Here is a 27,064-nt window from a genome sequence, read left to right as displayed (position 1 = left end):
GTAGAGTCTCAGAGTAAGGGAACCTCTTCATGGAGGTGCCTTCTCTTGGAGATTGACCCCTCTGCTGAAAAGATGAGAGGGCTCACCCCAAACCTGCCTCCTTCCTGGGGTGGCCCTTTGCCTCCCTGTTAGGTCCAGTTTCTACTCTGGTGGAAAGGGGCAGCTTTTCCTTGCCTGAATCAGCTTCCAAAACCTCAGTGACCAAAAATGATGGAGCATAAAAAAACTGAAAGAGCCTTTGTTTTCTCCCTTTTTGCACTTTATTTTTGCCTGTGCAAAGGTAGGCTGATGGGCACCGCGCCTGGTCCTGTCATCTCAGCCCTGGTCTGTGCAGTGTTAATGCCATGGAGAGGCTGCCAGAGTGGTTGTGTGCTGAGGACTGATGTGGCCTAGTATAATTAGCGCAGAGTTTGTGCCTGCTGTGCTGGGGGTCTTATGTATTTGGATGAACCCCATCTCTTTCATGACCTTGCTCCGCAGGAGCTGCTGGACTGCAGTGCTTTGCCAAGTAGCAACACAGGAATTCGTGTTCAAATTAAAACCTAAAATTGTTTTTGTTTCAGTAGGTTTTGTTCGATTCTTCCGAGAATTATTGTCTGATATGAGCTCTTATGACAGTTGGAGGAGTATTTTGTTATTTTTTTGAAAGTGCTTCTCTGTATAAGTGAAGAGACCTTGTTATTTTGAATCAGTTCAAGAGGAATAGATTGAAAAAGTACAGAGAGTGATGCATGCAGTCTGCTAGTATTCAGAAGATACCTTACCATTTTTTGTATTTCTCTGTGATGAGTGTTTGGAGGAATATTATCACATCATATGATCCCTGGTAATAATGTAATGGTAGTCCGTTTTTCACTGAAAACACTGAAATTTCATATTGCAAAAAGACCCAGTGTAATTTTTCTATGCCAAGAAAAGTCGTTAAGGATATATCTTTAGCTGAATAATGAGGATTCAATTAACCTCAGTACAGCTGCTCTGATTTACAGTCTCTGAGGATCTGACCCATACTCAAAAGTCTGTAACGATTCTATGTCTGTGTCATAATTCCTTGATTAAAAGATACATTTCTTTTCAATTCTATTCGTATTTGGTTTAGAACCACAGACACTGAACTGTCTCGATGATGGTTCATGGTAGGGATGATAGCCATACCAGCTAAATGTGCCTGTAAAGCTGTATGTTTTGTATGGCAGTGCTTTTGAAATTGAGAATAGAGGTCTCAAAAAATGTCCATGAGAAAATGAAACTGTTTGAGCCTGCTTTTAGAAGTAATAGGCTGCACACGTTATGTACTGTTTGCTTGTCTATTATAAATTATTACCAATAAACATAAGTAGGAAACTGTTACAAAATATAGCCCTGAGCAAAAATTGACACTGTTTGAGAAGACTTCTTTACAAATGCAGATCATATGTTTTATCCTTAAAATATAGGAAAAAATGGGTCAGAGATGAAAACCACAACAAGGCGCTCTGTATTTCGATGGTAAACATGCTGCATCACAAGTTATAATAGAATATTTCAGTATTTTAGCCAAAATCACTTGTAAGGGACCTAACTGAATTTAAATGGTAATGGTAAAAATGTTTCAAATCACTGACAATATTTTAAGTTTGCACTTTAGATTTTTTTCTTTTTACTTTTTAATTATTTGGGGACAACTTCATTTGACTGGGCCTTTGGTTTGTGTGCTGGTTTATGTTTTTCTTTGTATTCTGATAGTTGCACTTTGTGATGTTCTTTGACACATTTAAAAATACTAACATGGAACTTTGAGCACTTGGAAATGTGGATCAATTCAGAGCCTGGGCACTCTTCACCTTTACCCTTAGAATTGATTTTCCTATGCATGTTTCCTTCTCCTTGTTAGAGATCAGGTGCTGTATGCCATAATCTTCCATGAAAACCGGGTAGTTGAGGGTCCTCAGTTATTGCAAATTATTTCTTCCTAACAGTTTTGTGATACTTTGCAGAGCTCAAACCAAGACAGGGAGAGTTTGTAGTTTCCCTTGCAGCTGATGCAGTTTCAAAGTGCTGTATGCAGAGACTGCACGCTGCTTGATCTCTCCAAGCTGAATGATGACGCAGTGTAAGTTTTACCTGTGACAATTACTTTTGAATGTTCTCTGATTCTTTTCAGTGTCTAGTCCAAATGCTTTAATGAATTCCTTAAAAATGCAAAACTTGCATTGGGAAACTGGTTGATATTAAGCAATGATTTTGGGTTTTTTTGTTTTGTTTTACTAAATAACAATGAAAATACTTGATATTGTTAAGTATGTCATACTAAGAATAATACTATGAATAACGTCTTAGTTATTTTAAGTTGTTTTTTTTTTTTTTTTAAGGGCAGTTAAAATTAGTAGATCTTGTGTGGATCTTGTGAAAGGATAGGAGGTTCAAAGTCTCAATAAATTGAACTTTAAATTGTTTGCACTACTTGATGGCAACTGATTAGCTTAATTAATAGAAGAGGTAATGTTTTGTTTTACTTTATTCGAATTCTTAGACAGTTGCAATTATTTATCTTTTGTCTTGATATTTTCATATTGAAGTAAATTAACATTAAGAAAAAAGGGCCCCATCTACTCCCTCCCATGAAAACTTGCACAGCCCAAGAAGTGGAGGACTTGGAGGGAGAAAGAAGTTGCCGCATTGTTGTTCTTGGCCACACTGCCAATCAAACAGGGATATTTCTGAAATATTTCCTGGGTAGTTTCAGCTAGGCATAGTATGCCCTGTAATCTTTTTCTGAACACTATGCTGCTTCAGACTACTCTGTTCTTTATCCCAGTAGTAGCTGCAGCTTACTGGTAAATGAGGTGGTTCCTGCAGGGGTCTGTAAATACATTTTAGGGTTCCCATTGTGCACATATGTAAGGATAATATTGTGTAAGCCTTAGTTCAAAACAAAGAAATACTGTGCACAATGCTGCCTTGTAAAAGCCTATTTGTAAGGACTCTAATGAAAATCAGAATTTCTCAGTTGCAGAAAGTGGGGCACTTTGTCTAGTTTTGTTTTATCTGATCAAAACACTTGTGACTTTAAAATTGTTGTGGGTCTTTGCTACCTTCCTTTCTTCCTCAGTTCTCACTGACCCATATCCCAACCTGTCCTCCTAAATTTCCTGCTTAGCCCCTTGAAAACAATGCCACAATTAGGAATATCAGCTAGAGCGTATCAATATTCTGATACAGGTGAAAAGAAGGTGCTGTGTTGCATGTTACAGTGTAGTGGGCAAGAGCAAGGATCAGTGGCCAAAACCTGCGAGCAGGTTGTAGCTGGAAAGCCCAGCCTTTCAGCACTGCACCTGAGCTCCTGGGGATGCAACGCCTGAGACGAGATGCAGTTGTTGTTCCCGGTTATGTGGAGCCTACATCTTTTCCTTACCCTGTTCTGCAAGGCTAACAATATATTTAAGCAGTCCTTGTGCCTGCTTTATCCACACGGGTTAGGATTACATCTGGCTCTGGCACAATTGTGCAAGGTGGAAAGAAGCTGCTTGTCCCTTTTCTTCAAAGAAAAACCAATGTCAAGGACCAATTCTTGGCTTTGCATGTTTTGCTTTTCTCTCTTCTTTTGTAACTCCTCCAGCACTGTTGAAACTTTAAGAAGTATGTGACGGTAACGTGCATTTACATCAGTAAATGTACAAGAACTTTGTGTATGAGTTAGTAGTGACTGGAATATTAATACAGAAAAGGTAATCCATGATCTCACTCAACAATGCAAATTTTTCAAGTAGAATTTAAGTTTAGCTTCATTTCTATGAACTAGATGAAAATATTCTTTCAAGTATATATCCTACCTAGGACACTGTTTTATATTTTATAGGATGCCCAGAGCTACTGTAGATATAAAACACAATTTCTGGTTATGAGATCTCTGTATCACCAAAATGCAAATTTCACTCCTGAGTATGTAGGGCACTTGCTGAATAACCTAAAGAAATATATGGTGAAAATGTTAGTTGTCATGTATTCAGATTACCCCCTTCAAAGTTTTTCCTCAGGTTTTTAATATCCTGAAATTCCCAGTTCTGAGGCAGTCTGCAAACTTCGTTTTCGGTTCTTAGAGTGAAGTCATTTAAATAAACAAATAAAAGTGGCACGTCATGTGTAGCTTGTGCCAAAGTACGCCATGTGCCAGTTAGAATTAATTTTTATGAATCCTCATATATATGAGTTTATAATCACAACAATGCAGATACACATGCATATCCCTATCATCTCTGGTGACGCTTGCAGTACTTTAAATGTGCACAAGTAACATCCCAGCACGGTTCTGACCTCTGTTTATTTTTAGTATTTCATGAATCACCTTCTTTAGCTGTTTTTCTTTTTCACTTAATGAAAGGCACATAAATCTTATTGCTAAATAACAGTAGGATATTTGATAGTAAAAATAAAATCCCTCCTCCTTTTCTTTGTGAATAGCCGGATGGATATGTTTACCCTTTAGAGAAATTTAGATTTGATATTTTTGTTATGTTTTGTTTTCTTCCTGGTAATTATGTTGGCACCTTGCTGATCCCTAGTTGTGCATTATTACAATGGAAGGTGACAATTTGATTGTCTTCAGTTGGAGAAACAAGTAATTTTATATTCACCAAGCTGTCAGGTAACAGTACCTCACAGTACTAAGAGCTCCTGGCAATGTGGTTTGGCACCTATATTTAAGTGCTTTGATGCTTGCGTAACCTCTACAGAATCAGAAATATTTTGCCTGCTAGAAATGTTTTTAGGCTTGTAGTGTAAGGTTTTTATTAAAAAGAAATCTGTAACTGAGCTACAGATCCATTGTTTCATGTTACATGGAGGTACTAATTAGGTGGTTTCATGCAACTGGCTACAGGTGAGCCTGAAATTGATACTCCATTTTGCTGTCTTTTGAGGTGCTCTATTTGACTTAGAAATAAGAATCAGAAATATGGAGAGGAGGGAGGAGAATGGGGAAGGAGGGGAGAGAAATCTGACTGTAGATAAAATATTTCTGTTCTGAATTAGGTGGTGCAGAGAAATGGCACATGATCTTTTGTTTTCACACCTGTAGGATTGCAAATTAACTGTTTAACTCATTACATGGAATCTTAAACACCTCCTGAAAATTAACTGTAGGAAGAAAAAAATGTAAGAATACTGTATCTTACCATTGGAGTATGTGTCTTATAGAGTATTGAAAGGATTTAATGAATCTTTCAGGAACTTATGCCCATCAGGTTTAAGCGTGGTCAGGAAGATTTCTAGTTATTAGAACAAGTTCTTAACTGGCTTTGTAAGGGAAAAAATAAATCTATTCTTGTCTTTTGTATAAAGTCTCAACTCAAAATCTAAACATGCTAAAATAAATTCCTCTTAGTATTTTTAGGCATCCTTTATCAAAACCATTTATATAATCATTCAGCTAAACAATTAAGTCATTCTATACCATAAAAATATGTGAATTAATGCTTATTTATAGCAGCCATTGTTTTTTAATTTTATTGTTAATGATTACTTTTATTTGTATTGTATATTCTGTTACTTGCTGCCTAAAAAAACAAATCCTAATAAGTTGCTGATGGATAAATTCCTGGCACGCTCACTCTTGTTCCCATAGTTATTGGTAAAGATAGCTGGAAGTCAGTACTGCCTCCTTTCTTTTTCTTTTTCCAACAGTGAGAAATTGGATATCCAGAGACACATGGCGTAGTCATAGGACTCTAAAGGCAGTCATCACTGAGAAGCTAATACCAACCAATTAAACAGAGGTGGTTACGTGTTGTAACATTATCAGGAGAAACAATTCATGAGTCAAAGCATTCCAGGGCATATGAGCTCCAGTCCAAAGAACAGTCTCAAGCTGTTTAAATAAAGTGACAGCAATATTGTCAGCTAAATATAAACTATAGAAAATATTAACTACAGTGACTGAAGATGAGCACACCCCAGGTGCTAAATGACTATTCTTTCATTGCCCTTTACTGCATTCAAGTCACACTAAGGTGAACTCACTAAGGTGAGTTTTTCAGTGAAAAGCATTTTCAGTGAAAACTCCTGGTAGTGAATAAAGAGAATGAAGCATTTAACCTACTTGAAAGGTAGATGGTATTTTTGACATTTTATGAATCTGAATAAACACTTTGGATTGTTACTGCAAAGTCATCAGGGGCTGTGAGGCTGTTTTGCTGCATCCATTTTAATGTTTTTGACAACTAGATAAATAGACAGGAACTCGTTCCCTAACCCTAATATTTTACTGTGGCTGCATGGCTGAGAAGGTCACTATAATGGCAGAATATAAGAGAAAGGCTTTCCAAAAAAGTTCCAAGGAGATGTTTAGCTCTCACATTGTTTGATTACATGGGCTAAATGAGAAGAAATACCATAAAAATTGTTCCAAAGCCTCTGAGCTTTGAGGAAGTCTGAATCTGGAGTCAAACTTTGTAATTTGGATTCATATCTATTAGCAGAAGTGCAATTCGTCTGGATTGGAAAAACAAATGCAAGAATAGCTGAGTGTGTATCTTGGAAGCCGTGGGTGTATTGCTTAGCTTGATGCTTATTTCAGCTAGAGATTTGGGTGCTCAGTTAGTTAGAGCTGTCATTTCTTGAATCATACTTGCTTCCAGCCCCCTCCCTCCCTTTTATTTCCAAGGTGATTTCTGTGACTACCATAAACTCTAATCTTGCAATGCTGTTTATGATCTATATGTAACTAATTCTTGTAGTATTCCTGCAAAACGAAGACAAGGAAGAGCTTGAGGGAGTTGAGCTGATTGGCCTAAGGCCTTCCTGTGACTCAGAGCCAGAGCCAGGAACAGAAACTGGGAGATGCTCTCCCATTGCTGCCTTGTCAGTTTATACAGGTTTTGTGCATAGGGATTCATGCTGGGTTGTGGGGCCCCAGGAGAATGGGATCTTTTACTAATGGTTCATTCGTGTTACCAAGGCTTCTTGAAAGCAGATATGAGATGTCATAATTTTAGGAAATAACTGTTTATTCTAAAATGTCAGACAGATTACAGCATTAGATTTGCAATGAATTACATTACTGAGTTATGCCTACATAACATTGTTTTACAGGGGCAGAGCTGCAAAATATTTGGTCTATTGGCAAAGCATTTTCATTTTTCAAGTATATCTGAACACTACTGTAACTGGTATCTTTATACAGCAAAATAAAGAACAGTTTTCCTGAATGTTTAAATTATACTAAACTGGTTCGCAGCTAGAAATACGTTGTTCCAGTAACTTCTATTCCACTATGTCAGTGTACCCTGTTCTACATCAGGCCTGTACTCATATAGGTGAACTTGCACTGCAAAATAGATTACATAAAGGATGCTCTTGAGTTTCAGAAGGGGTTTGAGGATCCATGAAAGACACAGGGGGCCACCAAGTTATGAGGTGTGTCATAGGTATGAAAGAGGAGGATACTGTGGGCAGCGCAGGCAAAGAGTAAACAATGCATTTAATTTATCCCAAAGCTGAGTGCTGATTTGTAAGGGAGGGTCCTCTAAGTCACATTTAATATTACGAGACGAGTACTGCACATTTGTTACTCTTTTAGAAGGTGGGGAAGGCTAAGATGCTGTGACTGAATTTTACTTTCTATGAACACCAGATTAGCGTAAAAGTTTAGAAGAGAATATTTAAAAGGTTATGAGTACTTCTAAAAGTGGTTTCTCTTAATTTATTTAGCTCTGGAGTCACCAAAGCACTTAGACATGTGCTTAACTTCTTGAAACAGAGTAGTCCAATTTGAAATTAGTGGACTGCTTGCATACTTACAGTTAATCATGCACTTAAGTACTTTAATCTGGCACTTTGGGGAAAAGGAATGGAGACTGTTCATAAAAGCTCTGTAAGCGAATGTATTTCTAATCTAATCTGGTTCCAATCTGCTGTTGGAACTGTAGACCTGGGTTATGTCTCTACTGCAGTCACTAAAGCAGGATGAATTAGTCCATCTGAGTACCATGCTACAGTAGTTGGAGTGCTATCAGAAAGGAGCTTGTTTAAAATTGGTTTGGATATCTCAGCATTACAAAGCAGTCCTTTATGTGGCTGCAGTGTAGACATGCCTTTAGGTTTATGAATGCTTTGTGAGGGTGGAGCAGAGCAGAAGCTAGAGTCTCTGGCCAACTACAAGTCTGTTTTGTCATATATCTCATTGTTATTGCTTAGTTTATATGTTTTTGAAATAGTGTCTGGGCTATCACATTGTTGTTATCTGTGTTAATACTTTGAGGCTTGATTCTGAAACGTCTAGTAGCTAAAACTCTAGGTCTAGCCATAATTTCCAGTGCAACATTTAATCATTTGAGCAGTCAGCAGGGATGGAAGATTTTAGGCTTTGGAAGCCTTTCACCATCTAATTGTTTCGAAAAAGAAGATATATATTGTTTGAAGAACTTGAAACCATAGAAAAGCCTTAGACAAAAAAAAAGTATTATTATTATTTGTATTTAGAAAAATATAACACACTGTAGGAAAAATGGAAAACTAATGTTTTGAGAATCTGAGTGTCAGTCTTCATTAGAGCAGGGGGAATTTCTTTGGATTAAAATAAAAAAGCGTGTCAGATATATAGATAATGGAGCTGTTTTGGGACTGTGTTTAGTTTTATGTAGGTAAAAACCCCCTAGAGTTCAGTTTTAGTTTTACTACCTTAGTATTGAGGCTGACTGAAATTGGGATCCAATTCCTCAGCTTTACTGAGATTTTGATAAATGATGCCATTCTTTTCCTGTCTCGAGTTCAAAATGAGATAGAATTTATTATAGTTTTGGAAAATCCAAATCAAGATTTATTTAATTCTCAAAGTTGAGTAGGTGATAGGACTTCAGATAATTAGGGCCTTTTTCAACTTTTTTTTCATACCCATTAGGTATATTTTCCACCTTTAGTGATTGCTGTATTCAGCTAATCTGTCAATTTAACCAAAGCAACAATTTCACAATGTAGTTTTCTTTCTGATTGTGTGCTGTGTAATCAATATACTGATATAATGTGAGTGTAATTTCCTCTCTTATTTTATCTCCACTGCACAGTATTATAAATAAACAGCTAAAAAAGAAAAAAGAAAGAAAAGCACCAAACAAATCTGTTGCATCTTCTTTTAAGATTGTACCACTGTAGACACTTGTTCTAGTAAAGTAGAATTGGACCCACTTGATTGCATTTAAATTTTTCATGCTTCAGCAGTTTGTCTGGGAGCACAGTAAAGAAAACCCCCCGAGCGAGGATAGTTTAGAATAATAGAACTTGATTTTGTGTATTATAGCGGCACCATTTGCGCTGCTGTAGTTAGGGTTGTGTCAGCACTTCCATTATAAACCCCTGTTTGCAGGGGTTATAACTAGGGAGATATTTTTTATCAGAAACTTTTTTTAAAATCATTCAAGTGAATTTAATTGATAATAGGAGAAAAAATAAAATAAATTATAATGGAAATTAGTAAATTTCTGATACCTTTTACAAGCCTTATTTATTATGAATATTGATTTTTCTTCCCTCTCGCCAGGGATTTTAGCAAATGCATTTTGAATATTTTAAATGTAAAATTGGGAAGTTATTATGGCTTAAAATTTGACTGCTATTCATACTCATATTTTAACATTAAAACATTTTAACACAACAACCTTGTTATGGTTTAATGTTATCATAAACATAATCTACTCAAATGGGCCAGATTCTTCTCCCTTTGAATTTGATGAGACCTTGGAGTTATTGGCTGAACTCTGTCTTTGGACCTGATGGAATTCTGTGTACAGAATTCTCCTATTTAAGTAAAAACAAACAGGTAATGAGCAAAAGTCTGCATGAAGTAATTGACTAGATAACACCCAGATGCAGAGTTTATAATTACTCTCTCTTACTGATTATAAACCCAGGCATAATCAATATTTGGTGCATAACCTGGCACCCTCAGAAGACATGTACACATGAGGTACATAGATTGAGTTAGTGACTGTGCTGGGAGAAGAAGGTGGAGGGCTTAACTTAGCAGGGTCCTGCATCTCTGTCCCTTTTACCCCAGTGTTTAAAATCTAGCTACCAAAAAACTGAAAGGCACCATTAAGTGCTGACCTCTGACCATAATTAATGGACTAAATCTTGCCATTTTAACAAAGGTTTTTGGGAAAATAGAAGTGTAACACACTGCTAAAAATTATGTCATGAGGAGACCAAGTGCCTGGGAGGCCTGCCTGAGCTTGTCTTTCTTTTCAGGCTCCAGGACTGTAGGTAACTGAGTACAGTGCAGTATGAAAACGTGTCTGATCATAATGCAGCAGTGGAGAAAAGGGGTAGGTGGAGCTAGAAAGCGTTTTAACCCTGCTCTTGGTCCATTCTCTTAGTCTAGTTCAGAAAAAAGTTGCTGGGTCAAGATTATTAGTGAATGTGACTTTGTCAATATAATTTTATTTTTAAGGTTAACAGAGTCCTCTTTTCTCTATGTAATCAATTTAAACAACAGAATGTGAATAGAGATTTTTATTTAATTGTGTGTAAAACATCATGAATAAGAGGAAAATATATTAGTGTATATGGCAAAGAAAAAGTGTTTCCTCTATAGTGCATTACCAGTAGATAGCTTTACTGAATGGTCACTTGAGGAAATACCAAAAGCCTGTTTATGAAATAGAGGTGAAGCCTTTCTAGACTAATTATATTCAGCATGTAATTTCTAAACTTCAGTCTGAATTTTGATTTTCAATTAACATTCCCAATTTGAAGATAATTTTCTATTTAATGTAATTGCAGGAAATAATTTATTGGCTGATTAAGACTGAGGGCCCAGCCTTCCTTAAGAAAACAGTCCCTAACAAACCAGCCTTTAAAGCCAACTCGTAGCTTTGGACAGATTCAGCCTATTTTTGCAGCTGCAGAGTTGTGTTTAATTAGGATTGTGCACTATTATTCATTGGTGCAGTTTGTAGTTGAAATTATTCTTAGGAGACATTTTCATTTCTAGTTTTGTGTCATGATTAATTTATGGTGAAGAAACAGCCATAGATATTGCTTTTCACAGAAGCTCGTTCGGTTTGAAACACGAACGAGATTTGTTGAGAAGGTGAAAGAAAGGAAAATCCTTTATTGTGACTTTCAGTTTTCATGTCTGATTTTCAAATTGCATAGAGCATTGACTTAAATTTTCATGTGAGTGATTACATTAACATGACTATTTTAATGAGAAAAGGGAAAGTAAACCTTTTATTTTATCTTGGATCATGGTAATTATGAAGAAGAACCTTCTGAAGTACGTACAATAATGCTGGTTGCTGAACTCTTGGCATGTTCTCTGTAGCATCAACACAAATTCTTTAGCGTAGTAAGAATGTAATACACGGTTTAAATTCCTCAGTTCTCCTTATTGGCAATGTTAATATTAGACTCCCACTTACACTTAGGCTCCCCTAAAGAAAATGCAAACCTTTTTTTCCCCACCAGTATCGAGTTTAAGGGCCAGGATTATCTCTATTTACAGAATAGCTATTCTAAACAGGTATCAGTGTTTTAATATGTTTCAAAGCACTTCAAAGCTTGTAATACTTTCATATAGAACTATACATAATTAGATTAGTTGATCCTATATTAATTTTTTTTTTCACTGTAGGATACTAAATCTGAACTCCCTCATTAATTGTGAGAAATTTAGCATTAGCTGTTAAATCCTATGTGAAACACAGGCTGCTACATAAAAACTACTGTTTAAATTGGAATTAACTTAATTATTTTTCTTTGCACTTGATATTTCCTTCACTGTAATATTCATGAAAGCATGTGACAGATTTGTAAATTTAACTGTTAGTCTCAGATTTCCAGACCCTTTAATCAGTATTTATTTGTCTGTAGAAACAGTACTAGCAAGTTAATGATTTGCTAATTTGAAAAATGCTCATGTGGTTTCCTATGTTAACTGATTTGTGCATTTTTAAAGAAATGGTATGAAATCAATTATTCTTAAAAAGCAGTTAAGGTGAAGATCTTATTCCTTAGTTTCTGAGCAATTTCAGTGTAAAGGATACTCTAAAGTTACTAAAACCTGGGAAAATAGCTAATACATTTTAGCTGTCTTCTTTCAGGTTTATTAATGATTGTTTTAACAGTTGCAGTTAATCTTATTAGAAATTTTAAACAAAGTGTTTTCAGATTTTGAGTTGAAGTCAGATATATTTTCATCTAAGTGCAGAAACTGTGGTGAAAGCTGTGTTTGCATATGAGATGGTAGTAAGAGGCCATTATTATGAAAAGACATTTAACATAAATCAATGCATTTATTCATTACACTTTTAAGTAATTTAAAGTAATTTGTTGAGCTATATCCTGTACTCGATGCCTAATATGAAATGAAACATAATTATTTTAGATTTTTAGTTCAAACTGTAAAAGACTACTCAGATATTATCTATCCATTCAAGAAACTCTTCAGTTTTAGAACGCTTTTCACATGAGCATCTCAAAACAGCTTCCAAAAGGTAAAACTGGGTAAAATTTTAAACAAGTTAAGAGCAGATACAGCTTTAAACAAGCACCAAAAGGACTTATTTAGCAGAATTTGAAATGAATTAAAATATTCTCATCTGTGTAGAAAACACCTTCTGCTTTCAAGGAATGAGGTTAGGAAAGCACGATGGACCCTCATTCAAACATTTGCTTATAACCTTCACATTGCTCATGGGAGTAAGAATTTAAAGATGAACTCTACTGCACAATCAACATGAAAATACCAATAAAATCACTATTTTCTTATGTCTGAAGAAAATTATTTTGTTTCACAAGTCTAAATGAATAGAATGACATCATATAACTTAACCCTGACCTTGACTTGGCATCAATGAATACTTTGTCTCTGTTTTGGATCCAGATCCCCCAAACCCATACTTTTTAGAGCGCTTTTGTTGGCTGCACATGATTAATTTTTAACTGTTGTAGGCAAGCGTGGTGTGTTTAGAGGACTGTTTGGAGCTTGTTTGTTTGTTTGTTTGGGTTTTTTTTATTTATTTATTTTTTAAAATTTAATACCAATGTATTCTTTTTGTCTGCTTTTCTTGTTTTGTAGAAGAATGTCTTCCAAGCAGGCTACCTCTCCATTTGCGTGTGCAGCTGATGGAGAGGAAACAATGACCCAGGATTTAGCATCACGAGACAAGGAAGAGGGCAACAGTGATCAGCACGCGACCTCTCATCTGCCTCTACATAATGTAATGCACAACAAACCTCACTCTGAGGAGCTACCAACTTTGGTCACGACGATCCAACAAGATCCTGAGTGGGATGGAGTCATCTCAGCCCAACACAGAATGGTGAGTTTCACAGTTCTCACAGAGGCTTTCTAAATTAGTATTGTAAAAGACTGTTCACTTCCATTTTGAAAGACATGTTCAGTACAATCCTTCATGGACGTAAAGCTTTTTAAATGTTAAAGTGTCAGTGTTAGTAATAGATCAACATCAATATGGTGTAATTATAAATTACAATTGTATAATCTTCTTAAGTGTACAGGTCTATATGAATGAGGTCATTTGATGAGTTCACCTTTGGAAAGGAAATACATCTATTTATCATGTTTTCATTCATACCTTGATTTATGTTATAACCTCTCTAGCTCATATATTCAAGCATTAATTTCTGACAGGAGGATGTAGCTCACAACTGTTTGTCATCTGCAAAGTGTTGTGCTGAAAGAAGAAACTTTAATGTATTTTTTTACTTGTCTCTCAGAAATAGAATCCACCAAATCTGGAATATTATAGCTTTACACCACAACAAAGAAGCTGGCGTTTTAGGTGACACAAACTTCCTGCTGTATTTGCAGGAAATTACAACTTTTTATGAAGGCGAAGGGTGTTTATGAGTAACTATGTCATGCTCTTCTGCGCTAGATTACCATTTGGTGTATAGGTGATGTTAGCAGTGATTAGAATTATTATCTGTATTCTCTTCAGTAGCCCAGATAAAATTATTTGGCAGTTGTAGTTCTGTCTCTGCATCCCCAAAACTCTGCAATAAATGAGGAGACTGAATGAAGACTGAATGGGCATAGCATCTCAGTCAATTTATTTTCCTTGCATGTGTTCCTCAGGAACAGAATTAAGGTACGTGGAGCAGCCAGGTGTTCTGTAAATTTAGAACATCATAATTCCAGACTCTCCATAAAGTGACTTTCACAGACATTAAATTCACACAGTTAGTTTAAAAAGAATACCCTGCCTTTTCATAAAAATTCTTCTCTATTTTTATTAAATGTCTATGAGCAGATTTTTTTCAGCAAGCCTTTATTTTTTTTTTCAGTACTAATCAACAGCTTTCAATAAGGTTAAAAAAAAGATTTTTTTTTTTTGACGACAATAACAATAATGAACTTATTTTAAATTTGAGTAGAAATAATAATTCTAATGCATTAATCAACATAGATATGGGAATTCTTCATGCAAACTGTGATGCCTGGAATTAATGAAATAACAGCACTACAGTAATATCTATTTTGTTAATATAGTGGGATTTTTTGCTTTCTAAAATTGAACTGATTCAAAAGATCAAACCAAACCACAAAAAATGCTACCTAATCTGTAATGCACAATTTAACCCAGTACAGAACTTTCTGTCAGGTCTAAAGTATTCCTAAGTATTTGGGTGACTGTCATGAAGAAAGCAAAATTTCAACTGTAAAAACGGCTTTAAAGAAAAATGATTATAGGTTAGTAATTTGACAAGGTAGTTTGTAAGTTGTAGATATGGTTTCTAGGCACAATTCTCAGATGGAACTTCATTTTGGATGGAGAGTCACTCTTTTGCCCAAGTCAGGTGATAAGCACATCAGAATAATTTTAACTTCTATGTTATCAGGAAGACAAGCTGGATGTGTACTAGAAAGGATTGATCATGTTGATGGAAAAAATAAATGTGTGAATTCATCAGCTACTTTCCTGTTAATTCCGAGAAGCATGTGCACTCTGGGAATTTTGGTCTTAGGACACCAATAACATTGATAAAAGGACTCTGTCCTAGAGAGAAAGGAACTCCTAGCCTCTAGGAGTCCCTCAGAGCATTTGTTTTTGGTTCAGACTGTTCCTTGGACCTGAAGTAACGCTTGAGCCAAAATGATAGAACCTCGTGCAGTACGATCAGTTGTACTCATTGGTATTGCTCTGAAGTGGGTTTACACTTAGAGCAACAGAGTGCAGTCTCTGTTTTCTTTCTTAATGCTGCACTATCATGACAACGCTTGGACATGGCATGAATCAATACCCAGCTTATGTTTCAGAACAGGTGCATAAACTTTGCTTGAGTGACTTAGCACTCTGGTTTTCCTCTCTCCTTTTTTCAGTAAATATTCCATCATATATGTAGATGAATGTCCTGAAAAACATTAGTAATTTCCATAATTCCTTTGTGTTAAATCTGATGGTGGATATATGTCATCCTTGTTTAGGTAGCTCTCAGCTAAACCAGATTTTTTTGCCCAGCTCAAAGCTGCGTATAATTTACAATGCTTGACTAGAAGTGAAAGCTGAAGTTCTAAGGCATGCTGTTTGGTTGCACTTAAAAGAGATCTAAAATGTACAGAGCATGGTCCCAGTGTATTTACAGTTTAGGTGATCTAACTAGTCATCTAACTCACAACACTGGAGTGGTGAAAAAATTTTTTTTCTCCTTGAGGGACTGTCATTTAGGGTAACTTGTCTGATTTGGTGGGGGTTTTTTTGTTTTTGTTTTTTTCCTTCCGTATTTATGTACTTCATGAGCAAACTTTAAGCTGCAATTAATTGCACAAAGTTTTTCTGAAACATGTCAGTCTGCAAGCAGGCATCAATATTGCTAAAAAAGAATACAGAGGTGCCTGCAATTTTCCTGATGAGGGCAATTTTATACTCCTTGAAGGGAGGATAGGAGTTTCTTTCCAGAAAGACAAATTCCAGAAGGTGGGTTGGGCAATTTTGAGATAGGTGCTGTGGTAGTGACTGCTTTTCTACTTAATAAAAACAAATTCCCAGAAGGTAGGTGCTTTCTGACCTTTCCCAGACGGATCCTTTCAAAGCAGATTTGAAGAAGCACCTGCTCCATACCATTTACACTGAAAATAAAGACAGTAGTGCTATCATTAAAATGCATTAATAATATGTGTTGTTTGGTTATAAGATAGTAAATTCAAAGAGTACTGTTCACATATGGGGAAGAAAAATGTCTCTTTTATGTGGTATATAATTAAGGGCACAATCCTGCATCCTTTGTGCCCTTAAAACTACTAAGGAGTTCACTGGAATTTGTGAGAGCACACAGTATGCATCGTAAGATGCTACAAGGTCCGTACAGATCTTAAGTGAAAAAAAGATACTGTAGTAGGGCAATCTGACTGAAAAAAAGATTGAGTTTTTTCTCAACATTTATGGTATGCAGCACTTTCTGTAATATAAGATACCTTTAAACTACATTGTGTATTATCATAAAAAAACCACACTGGCTAGAAATGTTTTCAAACTTTCACTCCCTTTTGATATCAGGCATTGCTTTCCACTGAGTCCTTTGTGTATTCTGAATGTCTGGAAGCCAAAATATTTTGTTTTAACTCCCACTCTATAGTATTTCCCAGCTGTGTACTTATATGGTGTAATAAAAGGATTTAACAAATGGGAAATAGCAGCTGCATTTGGAAATTCCCTTTGTGCTCCCTTTTCATTTGACAGATTCAGCAATGTGCAACAACTGTAACGTCAGACCTGTAATGACTTACACTGCGAGTATCGTATCACCAGCCAATTTGATGTTACAGTGGGGAGAAAATAAAACAACTGAAAGATTTCTGTAATTTCATATTGCTGAGCTGAAAAGATTATATGTATATTTCTAACTGTAACTTAATATAAAAATACCTGACCATATGGGTATTTATTGCTGCCTGTAGTTCTACTAGAAAATAAAATCTACTTTAGGCTAAGGACATATCTGTTTGCTGCAGTAAACTGTAGGGAAGAGGGCAAAGTGGTACTAAGATAATGAGGAAAGTATCCTGCTTTCTCCCATGGACAATGAGTAGCAGGCAAGAAATACAGTCAAATTTTCAGACTGCATCCAAAACCTGGCTCTCCTGGGGCAACAGACTGAGAGAAGATGAGGAGGGAAAGCCAACAATACTTTTGCTAAATTTAATAGTAACTGAATTGTTGTATCCCAATAATATATTTACTAGTAAATATGTAAAGAAATGGAGAATCATAATTTGTGCTTTGTTCACTGGGGAACCAGGAATGGTCCCCATCTTCATATAGAGCCCCCACAGCTTGTAAGGCAAATTACGAAGGTTTTTTATTTTTGCTCTGAAGTATCAGGAGAAAGCAGTGCCATCAACAAGGTACAAAATTAGTTGGACAAGTGGCCTGATCTTTGAGGAATAGGATGGTGTATTCCCATAGCTGTAAAGGCTAAGATGTGGGCCTCTCGAACAATAAATTGGAGCAGCTTTAACCTAATGAAACCTGGATTCTTTCTCCAAATCACAGAATTCTGCCCCCCTGCTCTCAGCAGTAAAAAGAGAGAGACAAATTCTGTTCCCATCCACAACCCCAGTGTAACAGTCTGGTAACAGACAGGGTTCATGAAGAACTCGCAGGCACTGTGCCGATCACTGTACATGATGAGGTGTCACTGTGCTCTTTTCCCACCAAAGTTCATCCCCTGCCCACCACCATCGGGGGTATATAGGCAGGGTGTGCATGCACAGAAAGAGGGCTTCCACACTGTTTTGCTCTACTGTTACTTGGAATGATGCAGCGAGAGACTGTTACAGGGAACCACAGCAGCATGTCGAGTCTAAAGGATAGTTTATTTCCCTGTGACTGAGGAAAACCAAACACATATACAAATACAGTTTAATTGCCTCCAAATATATGCTATGTTTCCCTATACATGTTGTAACATCATTCAGAGACCTCTTGGATTTAGAAATGAAATGTATCTCATTGGATTTTATCTAAAATGGCAACATTGACATATATTTCATAATTATGTCAAGTCTCTGTCTTTTGTTGACTTCTTGCCAAAAGAGTGAAAGGCTTGCTACCTTTCCACTGTGTCTGTGCATACGTCTCAGCAGTACTGATAGCAGATTTGTATATGCAGTAGGAAGAGTGAAGATCTCTTAATGCCACATGTATTTGTTCCTTTTAAAATCATTTTAAATCACCAAGTATCAAATTTAACTTTATATAGCTTTAGCAAAACTACTGACATCAGAAAGGCAGAAATAGGTGGTATCCTGAAGGTCTTAATGTTTCAGTGCTTACTGTCTCTACATAAAACAAGCACAATCTTGTCGCTCGCCCCCACCCCTTCTTATTAACTTCTCTTGTTGAGAGTTCTTCCCTTTAAGGAAAATAAACTCAAGTTTTTAGGAATGATCATTGAAAAACATTTACACATGTTAAACACTGTGAATTTGTTGTTATATAAATTCATGGCTTCAAATTCTCAAAAGTTATAGATACAATTACTTGTTTTGAAATTTTATTTTTAGTTCATTTATGGGCTGGATATGGGCATATAAAATGCATCAAATATAAATGCCCTAAACTCTGGCAATTCTGTATCTGCTAAATTGCTTATGCAGCTGTTATTTACATGTACAAATCTGAGTTTTTGTGATGATCGAAAGCAATACTACTCTGCTTATGATGATATTTCTGCATTCCAGGTAGTGCATCAGAATTTTTATCTAACTAAAGAGATAAATACCTTCATACGTAATTGCATGGGTACAAAATTTTGGCTGAAACTAAAAGGTGTGAAGAAACAGATGATATGATATTTTATTTTTCCATAAAATAGACTTCTATGAGAAATATATTGCAGAAAAGATAGAAATAATTTTTTTTTCAAGCACATTGATTCAAAAACATTCAGGTATGTGCTTAACTTGACTTTATTAGGAGTACCTACAAGTATAATGTTCAGCACATGTCTAAAGTTTTGAAAGATCAAGGACTTAGTTTTACTAGCTTTAGCATAAAAAGATGTTAACATTTCATATTAAAAATAATAAAGCAATTTCCTAAAAGTGTGCAGGATAATGTGCTTATAATGGGGGTGGTGAAATACAAAATTGATTTTATTTGAAGAAGAATCAAATAATTGTTTTTTGGCATGCCAGTTATACTTGTATTATTTTCATTTTGTCACTGTATGATTTTTTTTTTTTCCCAAATGCACGGTCTATTTAAACCTTTCCCTATATTCTAGGGTGAACTGTGTTTCAATAGAATTAATAGTCACCTGAATTCTTCACAGAAGACTTGTAGTTTATGTTCATCTAAACCTGTAGTATTTTTTTTCCTTTCTCTTATTTTAATATTTCTTATTTTTTATAAAGCAATTTCTGAAAAGTTTTTAATTCACTTCTGTATATTGACATGAATTTTTTCAAAAGTAGAAGCACTAACACACTCTAAATTGTTAAATTTTTTTTTTTCCTTGGGCAAGAAGGAATCAGGTATGCATGCTGATTAACACACTCCAGTCATTAACATGTGATTATGTGGGCTGCATATTGAGCACCTGCCAAAAGATAAAATCCAGCACTTTACTACATCTGTGCAAGGACTTTTTGCATTTCTTTTGTACTTTGACAGCTCAAGAAAAAACAGACTTTGGTATCTTTGTTCAGCATAATAAAACTGTGTACATAAAATGTCTTCATGGAGGAAGGAAAGATACTACATATATTTATTTTAATCTTTGAGGCCATGAAAAATCCAGGGACTGAGACTTACACAACACCAAGTGTAATATGAATCTCCTAATGTACTGTATCACTGACATTCATATACAGTTTACAACATTCCTGCATGTTTATAAGGATTATCTGTTCTGGGATTCAGCCAATGTTATTGTAATTCACAACAGTTTTATGTGATACCTTTATGTCTCATAAATGTCTTGTTTTTATTTCAATCTTCCAAATGTTTCATCAGTGTTTACCTTAAAGAAATACAAGTACTCTGTGGAGCAGGCTGGTTTCCTGCATACATTCCTCTGCAAACACTAAAAGGGAAACATAAAACATGTAATACATGTCATGTAACTATATACAGAAAAGGATTTCCATGTGCATTTGATATTGCTAAAAACATAAATACAAATTTTATTTTGATATTTACAATAGATCTAGTTATAAGTTGGACAACTAAGACGACCTAATAGGAGGAAGTTGAATATATACAAAGTGGTCTGGAATATCCAAGCCACACAATCCTTGTTTTGTTTGGCAGCTTCTGACAATCATACATCACAAAATATGTTGTCTTTATTTACCCAAAAGGTAAACAGTGCTAATAGGCTGGGACTAATCACAATGCATCTTTAGTTTCAGTTTAGATGAAAATATAAGTCTGAATGCTCATTCTGTAAATGGTTGTCCATTACTTTTCCTTAATAAGAGCATTTAACCGAAGTCAAGGGCATAAAGTCTAATTATTGTTGTGATTTATTACCAAACCTAAACACAAGGAGTTAGGACATATGGTATTTGAATAATTAAGGAAATCCTTAGCATCTAACTCTTTCAAAAGCACACATGAGTTTATGCATATTCTTTGTGGGTGAGTTGATTGCCATACAGTAATGATTGGTCATTGTATTTAAGAGTTTTGAGGTGATTTTCTCTCCTGGAATGGACCAAAATGCCTGTCAACATTTTTCACAGATTTGCTCATTTGTAAAGAGAAGGGTTTATATCACATAGTTGAAAAACTGTAACCTTCTGAAATCTCTCTACCCAAAACTTGGTGTACCTGGAATCATTTGGTTTGTTCCAACAACTGAGTATGAAGGGATTGCTACAATTAATGGTCATGTTTTACATCAAACAAGAAGTCCCTGCCTACTCCTTCCAAAGAGATATCTAGTCTTGCAGTGACCTATTCATAAGACCATATTTGTATCATGTATGCCTGATTATTATGTAATTTCATTTTTAAACGTTTGATCTAAGCTAAAGTTATTTTCTCCTTTTCTCTCTGCCCCCCCCCCCTTAATTTAGCATATTTTTTCTTGGCTTAGAGCTAGTGCTTACTTGTTTCTTCTTGAGGATTTTAGATGTGTACAAAAGATGAAATACAAGCCTTTTACAAATTGTATTCAGCCTATACTTTGGCAGTGAAACCAGTGCAAGTTTTATCAGAGTAAATGCTGAGTTAAAGGCTTGAGGTTTTATTCCATTACTTGCCATTTGCCCTCCCACTAACATAATTTGCTAAGAATTTACAAATGATGTTCTCTCAATAGCTCATAGCAGTCGTTCTCAAGCCTTGGAATTAAATAAATATTTCTTAATAAAACTTTTGTTGTTTTTTTTTTTTTTTAATCGGATGAGAATTGGAAACGATCACTTAGATTTTTAATTTCTCTTAATTCTATTTAATTAAATTCCTCAAAATGGGAAACCTTATTTAATGTAGTGATTGGAAATGATTTTGTAAACATTTGCTTTCATTATATGTTAACTCCAGACTAGTTCCAAGTGCCAGCATGCCTCTAGTACTTGGAATCAAAACCACTCTGGATATCCAACTTTCCTGGGGTGTTTACATGTGTCCCATTCAATGCAGAGACAGATAAATAACCCTTTATAACAGAAAAGCCTCATCCACATGGAAATAAGCAATTCAGCTAACACATTTTATGTTAGTAATATTTGCTTTCCACTTCTTGGCCATTCATCCTGTGATTTCAGCTGAACTCTTACAGAAACAGTTTTCTCTCTGGCTATTGAGTAGGATTGCAGTCGTCAACTTTCAATCAAAGTTGACGGTAATTATTCATAAATTGCTAACTAACACTATGACCCCGATTTTGTACAACCCACAGTTTCACTTCCTGAGTTTTCCTCTTTTCTCACCTTCAGAGAGCTTCTCTCTTTGAGACAGAATCTATCCTCCCTACATAAAACACAAATGCTACCATAAAGGAATTGCCATGTCTATTAAAATCCGCAGCCTCCTGCACTCCCCCTTCTAAGATTCCCGACCAGATAATCCAGTTCACCAGACTGTTGGTCTGTCCTTAACCCTTATGAGGATCCCAAAGAGAGATCTGTCCCAAGCCAAATCTCCATTCATGATTGTGGAGTTCCCAAACTGAGCTGTTGCTTCTCAGCCCCCAAATGCAGTCCCCGAATTTTGTACTTTGGCCATTCAGAGGAAGGAGCAAGAATATTGAATCTTGTTTTTAGTCTGCAATCTTTCACTGATAAAACTGTCATTTTGTGTGTGTTTGCTTTATTTTGGAAGTGAAAGTGCTTCACAGAAGTTGACACAAGCTGGCTCATGATTCAGTTTGCAGATATTGCTATAAACATTAGCTTCCCAATATGAAAAATACTGGGTCAACTTTCAATACCCTTATTTACATCACTTACAGCAGTACTCCCTCATTTATGCTGTTAAAATCAGTGGGACCACTGATGGGCAAATGAACTACTTAAACTGTTAGAGTCTAAATACATAGGAAGATAAATTTTTTACAATAACAAGAAAATTATGATTATTTGTTAAATCCCTTTTCAACAGAAATATCTGACAAAGTATAAGGATTTTCCCTCCTTTGTACAGAAACTAAGCAGCTCTCTTTTTGAAGAATTTTACCAATGTAACTTGTGAAATTTAGTGAACGTAAATGCTAAAAATCATTTTCTCAGAGTAAGAGGCATGCTGAAATATCTATACATATTATCTTAATGTAACAGTTTTAAAGGAATTATGGAGTGTGAAGAAAATACCATGTATGTAGTCACAAAGAATCCCCATCTTTATTTACACCAAGCCATTTTTTGTAATTGTTCAGAATTATTTCTGCCATTAGCAAAACTATACTTGAGCCATTCACAGCAACTCTAAAAGGAATGGCCAACAGGCCACTCAGTGTTTACACCAGGCAGCCTGGAAAGCTGATGAGACTAAGGAAGCTGTTGTTGGACCACGTATTTTCAAAGCAAACTTGGGATGGGTTAAAGGAGTACACTGCCCCTCTAATACGAAAAAAGCCAAGGATAGACCTAGGAAAACTGTTACCATATTGCACTCGAAATCTTAATGTTGTTTTCTCATTGACATATGAGTAGGGGGGTAAGTAGAGGTTTTAGGGGTAAGTAAGAGTGTGATTTCTACGGCTACCTATCCCTGAGTGAGCTATGCATAGTATTTTAGCATTCATGCCTTGCTAATTGCCAGTTTTCTGTCTTTTGTGCATTTATTTATTTATTTTTCTCTGTTTTGTCCACTTTGAAACCTAATCCTTAAATTTTAATGGCTATATATAGGTATTTGATATGTTATAGGAACATTTTCTCAAAACACTAAGCATAGTGGGTTGAATGGTCTGTAATAAAATTTTGTCTGTGCTAATGGACTGATAAGGAAGAGTATACAGGAAAAATGCCCTTTATTTACCTTGATACTAAAAACCAGTGTTTCAAATATAGACTCAATTTTGTCCTTGCTGAATAGTAAGCAGCTGGAATAGTGGTCCAGACTGAGTTTCAGTCTTCAGCTGCTGGGCAGTAAGATTTGCTGGTTTAGTCATCTCTACAAATAAATACCTCTTCAACTTAAAACATTTTTCTGTCTGACAGAGTAAGGCAGAGAAGAAAGCTTAAGATGTAAAATCATCATATATGTTGTTCCTTAAGCAGTCAGATTTATGCCTAATGTTTTGTAATAAGCTATCTTCAAATTTTATTGTTTGCCAATTATTAGGGCCTAGTCTTGGATATGCCACCACTGTGGTGGGCAAAAATCCCTGTGCAATACCCCTGTGTATTCTGGTATGGGCATAAACAGTTCTACGATTATCCAGTATTAGTGTATGAGTGGGAGGGTAGTTTTGTAAGTCTAGAAAAGATGTGGTGGGTTCCTGAGCAATCTGCACCAGATGTCACTTTGGATCGGACTGAGAAGAAACCCATGTTGCTATGTTCTCTGTAGTAAGCAATACTTTTACCTAACGCTTTCTGTTAGGACCGAATTCAAAATTTGCAAACTGCTTTTCCTTAAATTTCTTCTTTTCTAAGCACTTCATTCTTACTGGAAGTAAAATATGCTTTAGATGGACATAATATTTTGATACTGGCACTTTATTAATATGTTGATATTGTTCCATTTTTTGACTGGAAATTGAAATAATCCTAATATAATCAAGATTAAAAATGTCTATGGTGAATTTCACTGCTGTTGGATGAAGAAGAGTTCTCTGTGTTAAATCTTTTGTCTATAGACTAAATGTTTGCTATTTATCTTATTATATTTTCCTTTCCCCCACCTTCATACATGGAAACCACTGAATTCAGTAAGAATAGCACACCTTGAAAAATGCACCTTTCAAAGGGACTGTCATGTGTTGAAGATATTATTTCAACTTTAGACTTAAAATGTCATTTTACAGAAATATGTGAATTTAAAACCTGAGAATTCAGGGATGTGTCAGTTTTCTAGTGTATTATGTAGCTACTGGATGAATTTGGGCACCAGATTGTGTCCAAATACATTATGTGGATATTCATATTAGTCATATTCTCTTGCCCATTTTCTTATTATTATCAGTTATGCTGAGAAAAGTTGACTTGCATCGAGAATTTTCATCAGTGCTCAGATGGATTTTGCAAAATTGAAAACAGTTGAATTGATCTCAGCTAAGCACTTTACTTGTCTTTACCTCTTCTTCCATGCTCTTGGAAAAAGAATGAAAAATACTTTTAATAGCATCCTTTCTTTCCTCTCTTCAGGTCAAACGAACTGGGGCTTCCTCATTCTGTAAAAGGTGGCTTCATAAAGCTTCTCAAGGATAGGATGTCTTTCATTATTGAATCCTCCCACATTCAAAAGAACCAGGTTTTCCTTTCCTAACCATGAACTTATTTTCTTGTTCTATGATAAGAAGCATGGTGGTCATTTTCCATTCTGGACTCCAGATTTTCTAGTGAGAGCACCTTATGCATTAAAGCAAGAGGACCAACAAACAGTTTGTGGAGATGATATACCTCTTCTCGCAGACAACACACATCATCCACTACTCTCTTTTTAGAGGATACCTAAATGTATTTTCAGTTACATTAGGAGGATATCTGCATGCTGCTTGTGGATGTCAGTGCAAATTAATTTTTGATAGCCAGGCCTGCATCTGATGTAGGTGGTAGTTGCACTTTTGGTCGTGCAGTGTGTGAGGTGCTAGGACATAAACGTGACATGTATTGGTCCACAAAATATTATAAGGTCCACCAAACAAATTAAAATCCTTCATAAATTTGCTTCAACCTTTATTTGATTTTCAGCAAACTGAACACTGTGATAACAAGTTCTCTTCAAACACAGTTGAGTCACCTTTCTAGAGAAAATATAACAGTAATGCTTCCCTTGCCACATTGTTTTTTGATCTGTCTATTTTGCCATGAATGTGAGGTCAATATAACCTGTTCACGTGGTTGGAATAAAAAAAAGCTGCCAACAGGAGATACGTAGGAGTAGAAATATCTATTCTGATTGTGTAGCTATAAAATTCCTTCTGAAGCCTTTTCAATGTTTCATTTTAGCTACATTTTATTTGTGGATTATTCAGAAATTTATCTAGAATCATAGAATGCATGGGAGTTGGTTTTGGTTTTTGTAGATAATTGTACGTGCAGCTGATTTAGGTTTTTCTAGCTGAGTTCTGCTATTATTAGATAGGGTATTTACACTGGACTGGTCTACAGTTTTTCCATTTGCCCATTTAATCCTTTGAATGCCTTTCAGTTTGTGCAGTTCTCCTGCTGAATCCTCAGCCACTCTTTTTAACCATTTCTGATTTGAGAAAATGATGGGGCTCAGGAAGTCATCCTTGCTGGGTTTCTTAGAGTACCAATTCAAATAATACACTGCAAATGTATTAGCCGTTTAGTGACCGCAGTGCTGTAGCTGTAGGGCCAAGCAGAACCAAAACTATTAGGGATACCTTTTATTTTCCTTCTACATTTTATTTACCCACAAAACTGACAATATAAAATACTGTATTAGTTGGAAAGATCCTTATTCTTGCAAAGGCTGTCACTCTGCCTCTATTCCATAAATATACATCATTTGCATGGAGTTTAAACTTGTCTCATCTTCATTATGGACATTGCAGTCTTTTGGGCAAGAAAAAGAAGTGTGGATGTGCCGTCTAATGGAGGCAGGACTTGGAGAGCCTTTTCATTAGCAGCGAAGAAACATTGTGCTGGACCATATATGCATCCAGGCGAGGGACAGGATAGGTTATCAGGAGGAAGAACATTCAGTTATTTCTACTTGCTCCCCAGATTATCCTTATCTTCTTGGTTCCGGCCTAAACAATAGATTTAGTGTTCCTTTCTGAGAGCATGAAAGACCCTGCATTGACTCTGATGGATATGCTTCATGTACTATAAGAGGACGTTGCTTTTAAAATTATTTAGTTGCTCTTATACTGTCTTCAAAGGTGAAAATGCCATGTTATATAGTATTAATTCTTCACTGAGGAAATGTATTATAGAAATTAAAGTTTTAAATTTGAAAAATAGTAGAAGATTTTTTTTATCTCCATTGTAACTTAGACCAAATTTTAAGAAAATGCAAAGTAATTTTCAAAAGCAATTGAAGATGATAAAGCCTTCCTTTTCTAAAGGCAACTAATTAAATTCAGCTCTGTACCTGGTCTGTCTTTTGTGTTTGTGTTGTCCTTTGTGATGTTTGATTCTTTAATTGATACAAATTGATAGAATGAAAAATTCTTTAATGTTTGATAGATGAAAATGAAGGTAAAGTTTTGTTCCACGTCACCTCTCTTTCTGTTTCTGCTTACAAAACCTCTGTTGCTCCTACCATGTTGACAGGGGTGCTGCTTCTGCTGGGATGCAATAGCATCTTCTAGTTTTCTGTCTTAGTGAATAAATACATTTTCACCATCACTAGAAAATGCTGCCTCCTTCTCCAGTGGCAATAATAGCGTTGTGCTGGTCATATACTGCTGTGCTTGATGACGATTTGTCACCACCACAGTCAACAGCCCTTGCTTACCACACTTGCTCATTGTTAGT

General features: G+C 35.7%; 1 protein-coding gene across 9 annotated transcripts in view; it reads left to right on the top strand.

The window, feature by feature from the left end:
• Positions 1–27,064, top strand: part of SOX6 (SRY-box transcription factor 6) — a 375,192-nt gene that overhangs the window by 127,998 nt on the left and 220,130 nt on the right. For all 9 annotated transcript variants that reach the window (XM_074885126.1, XM_074885127.1, XM_074885121.1 and 6 more), the window contains one exon: positions 13,052–13,295. In XM_074885126.1, the coding sequence (XP_074741227.1) occupies positions 13,056–13,295 (240 nt within the window). In that variant the 5' untranslated portion in view covers positions 13,052–13,055. The remainder of the gene's footprint in view (positions 1–13,051; positions 13,296–27,064) is intronic.

This window comes from Strix uralensis, chromosome 15 (genome assembly GCF_047716275.1).
Source record: "Strix uralensis isolate ZFMK-TIS-50842 chromosome 15, bStrUra1, whole genome shotgun sequence".
NCBI classification, from domain to species: domain Eukaryota; kingdom Metazoa; phylum Chordata; class Aves; order Strigiformes; family Strigidae; genus Strix; species Strix uralensis.
The sequence above is the reverse complement of the archived record's forward strand: the minus strand, read 5'-3'. Positions and strand labels throughout refer to the sequence as shown.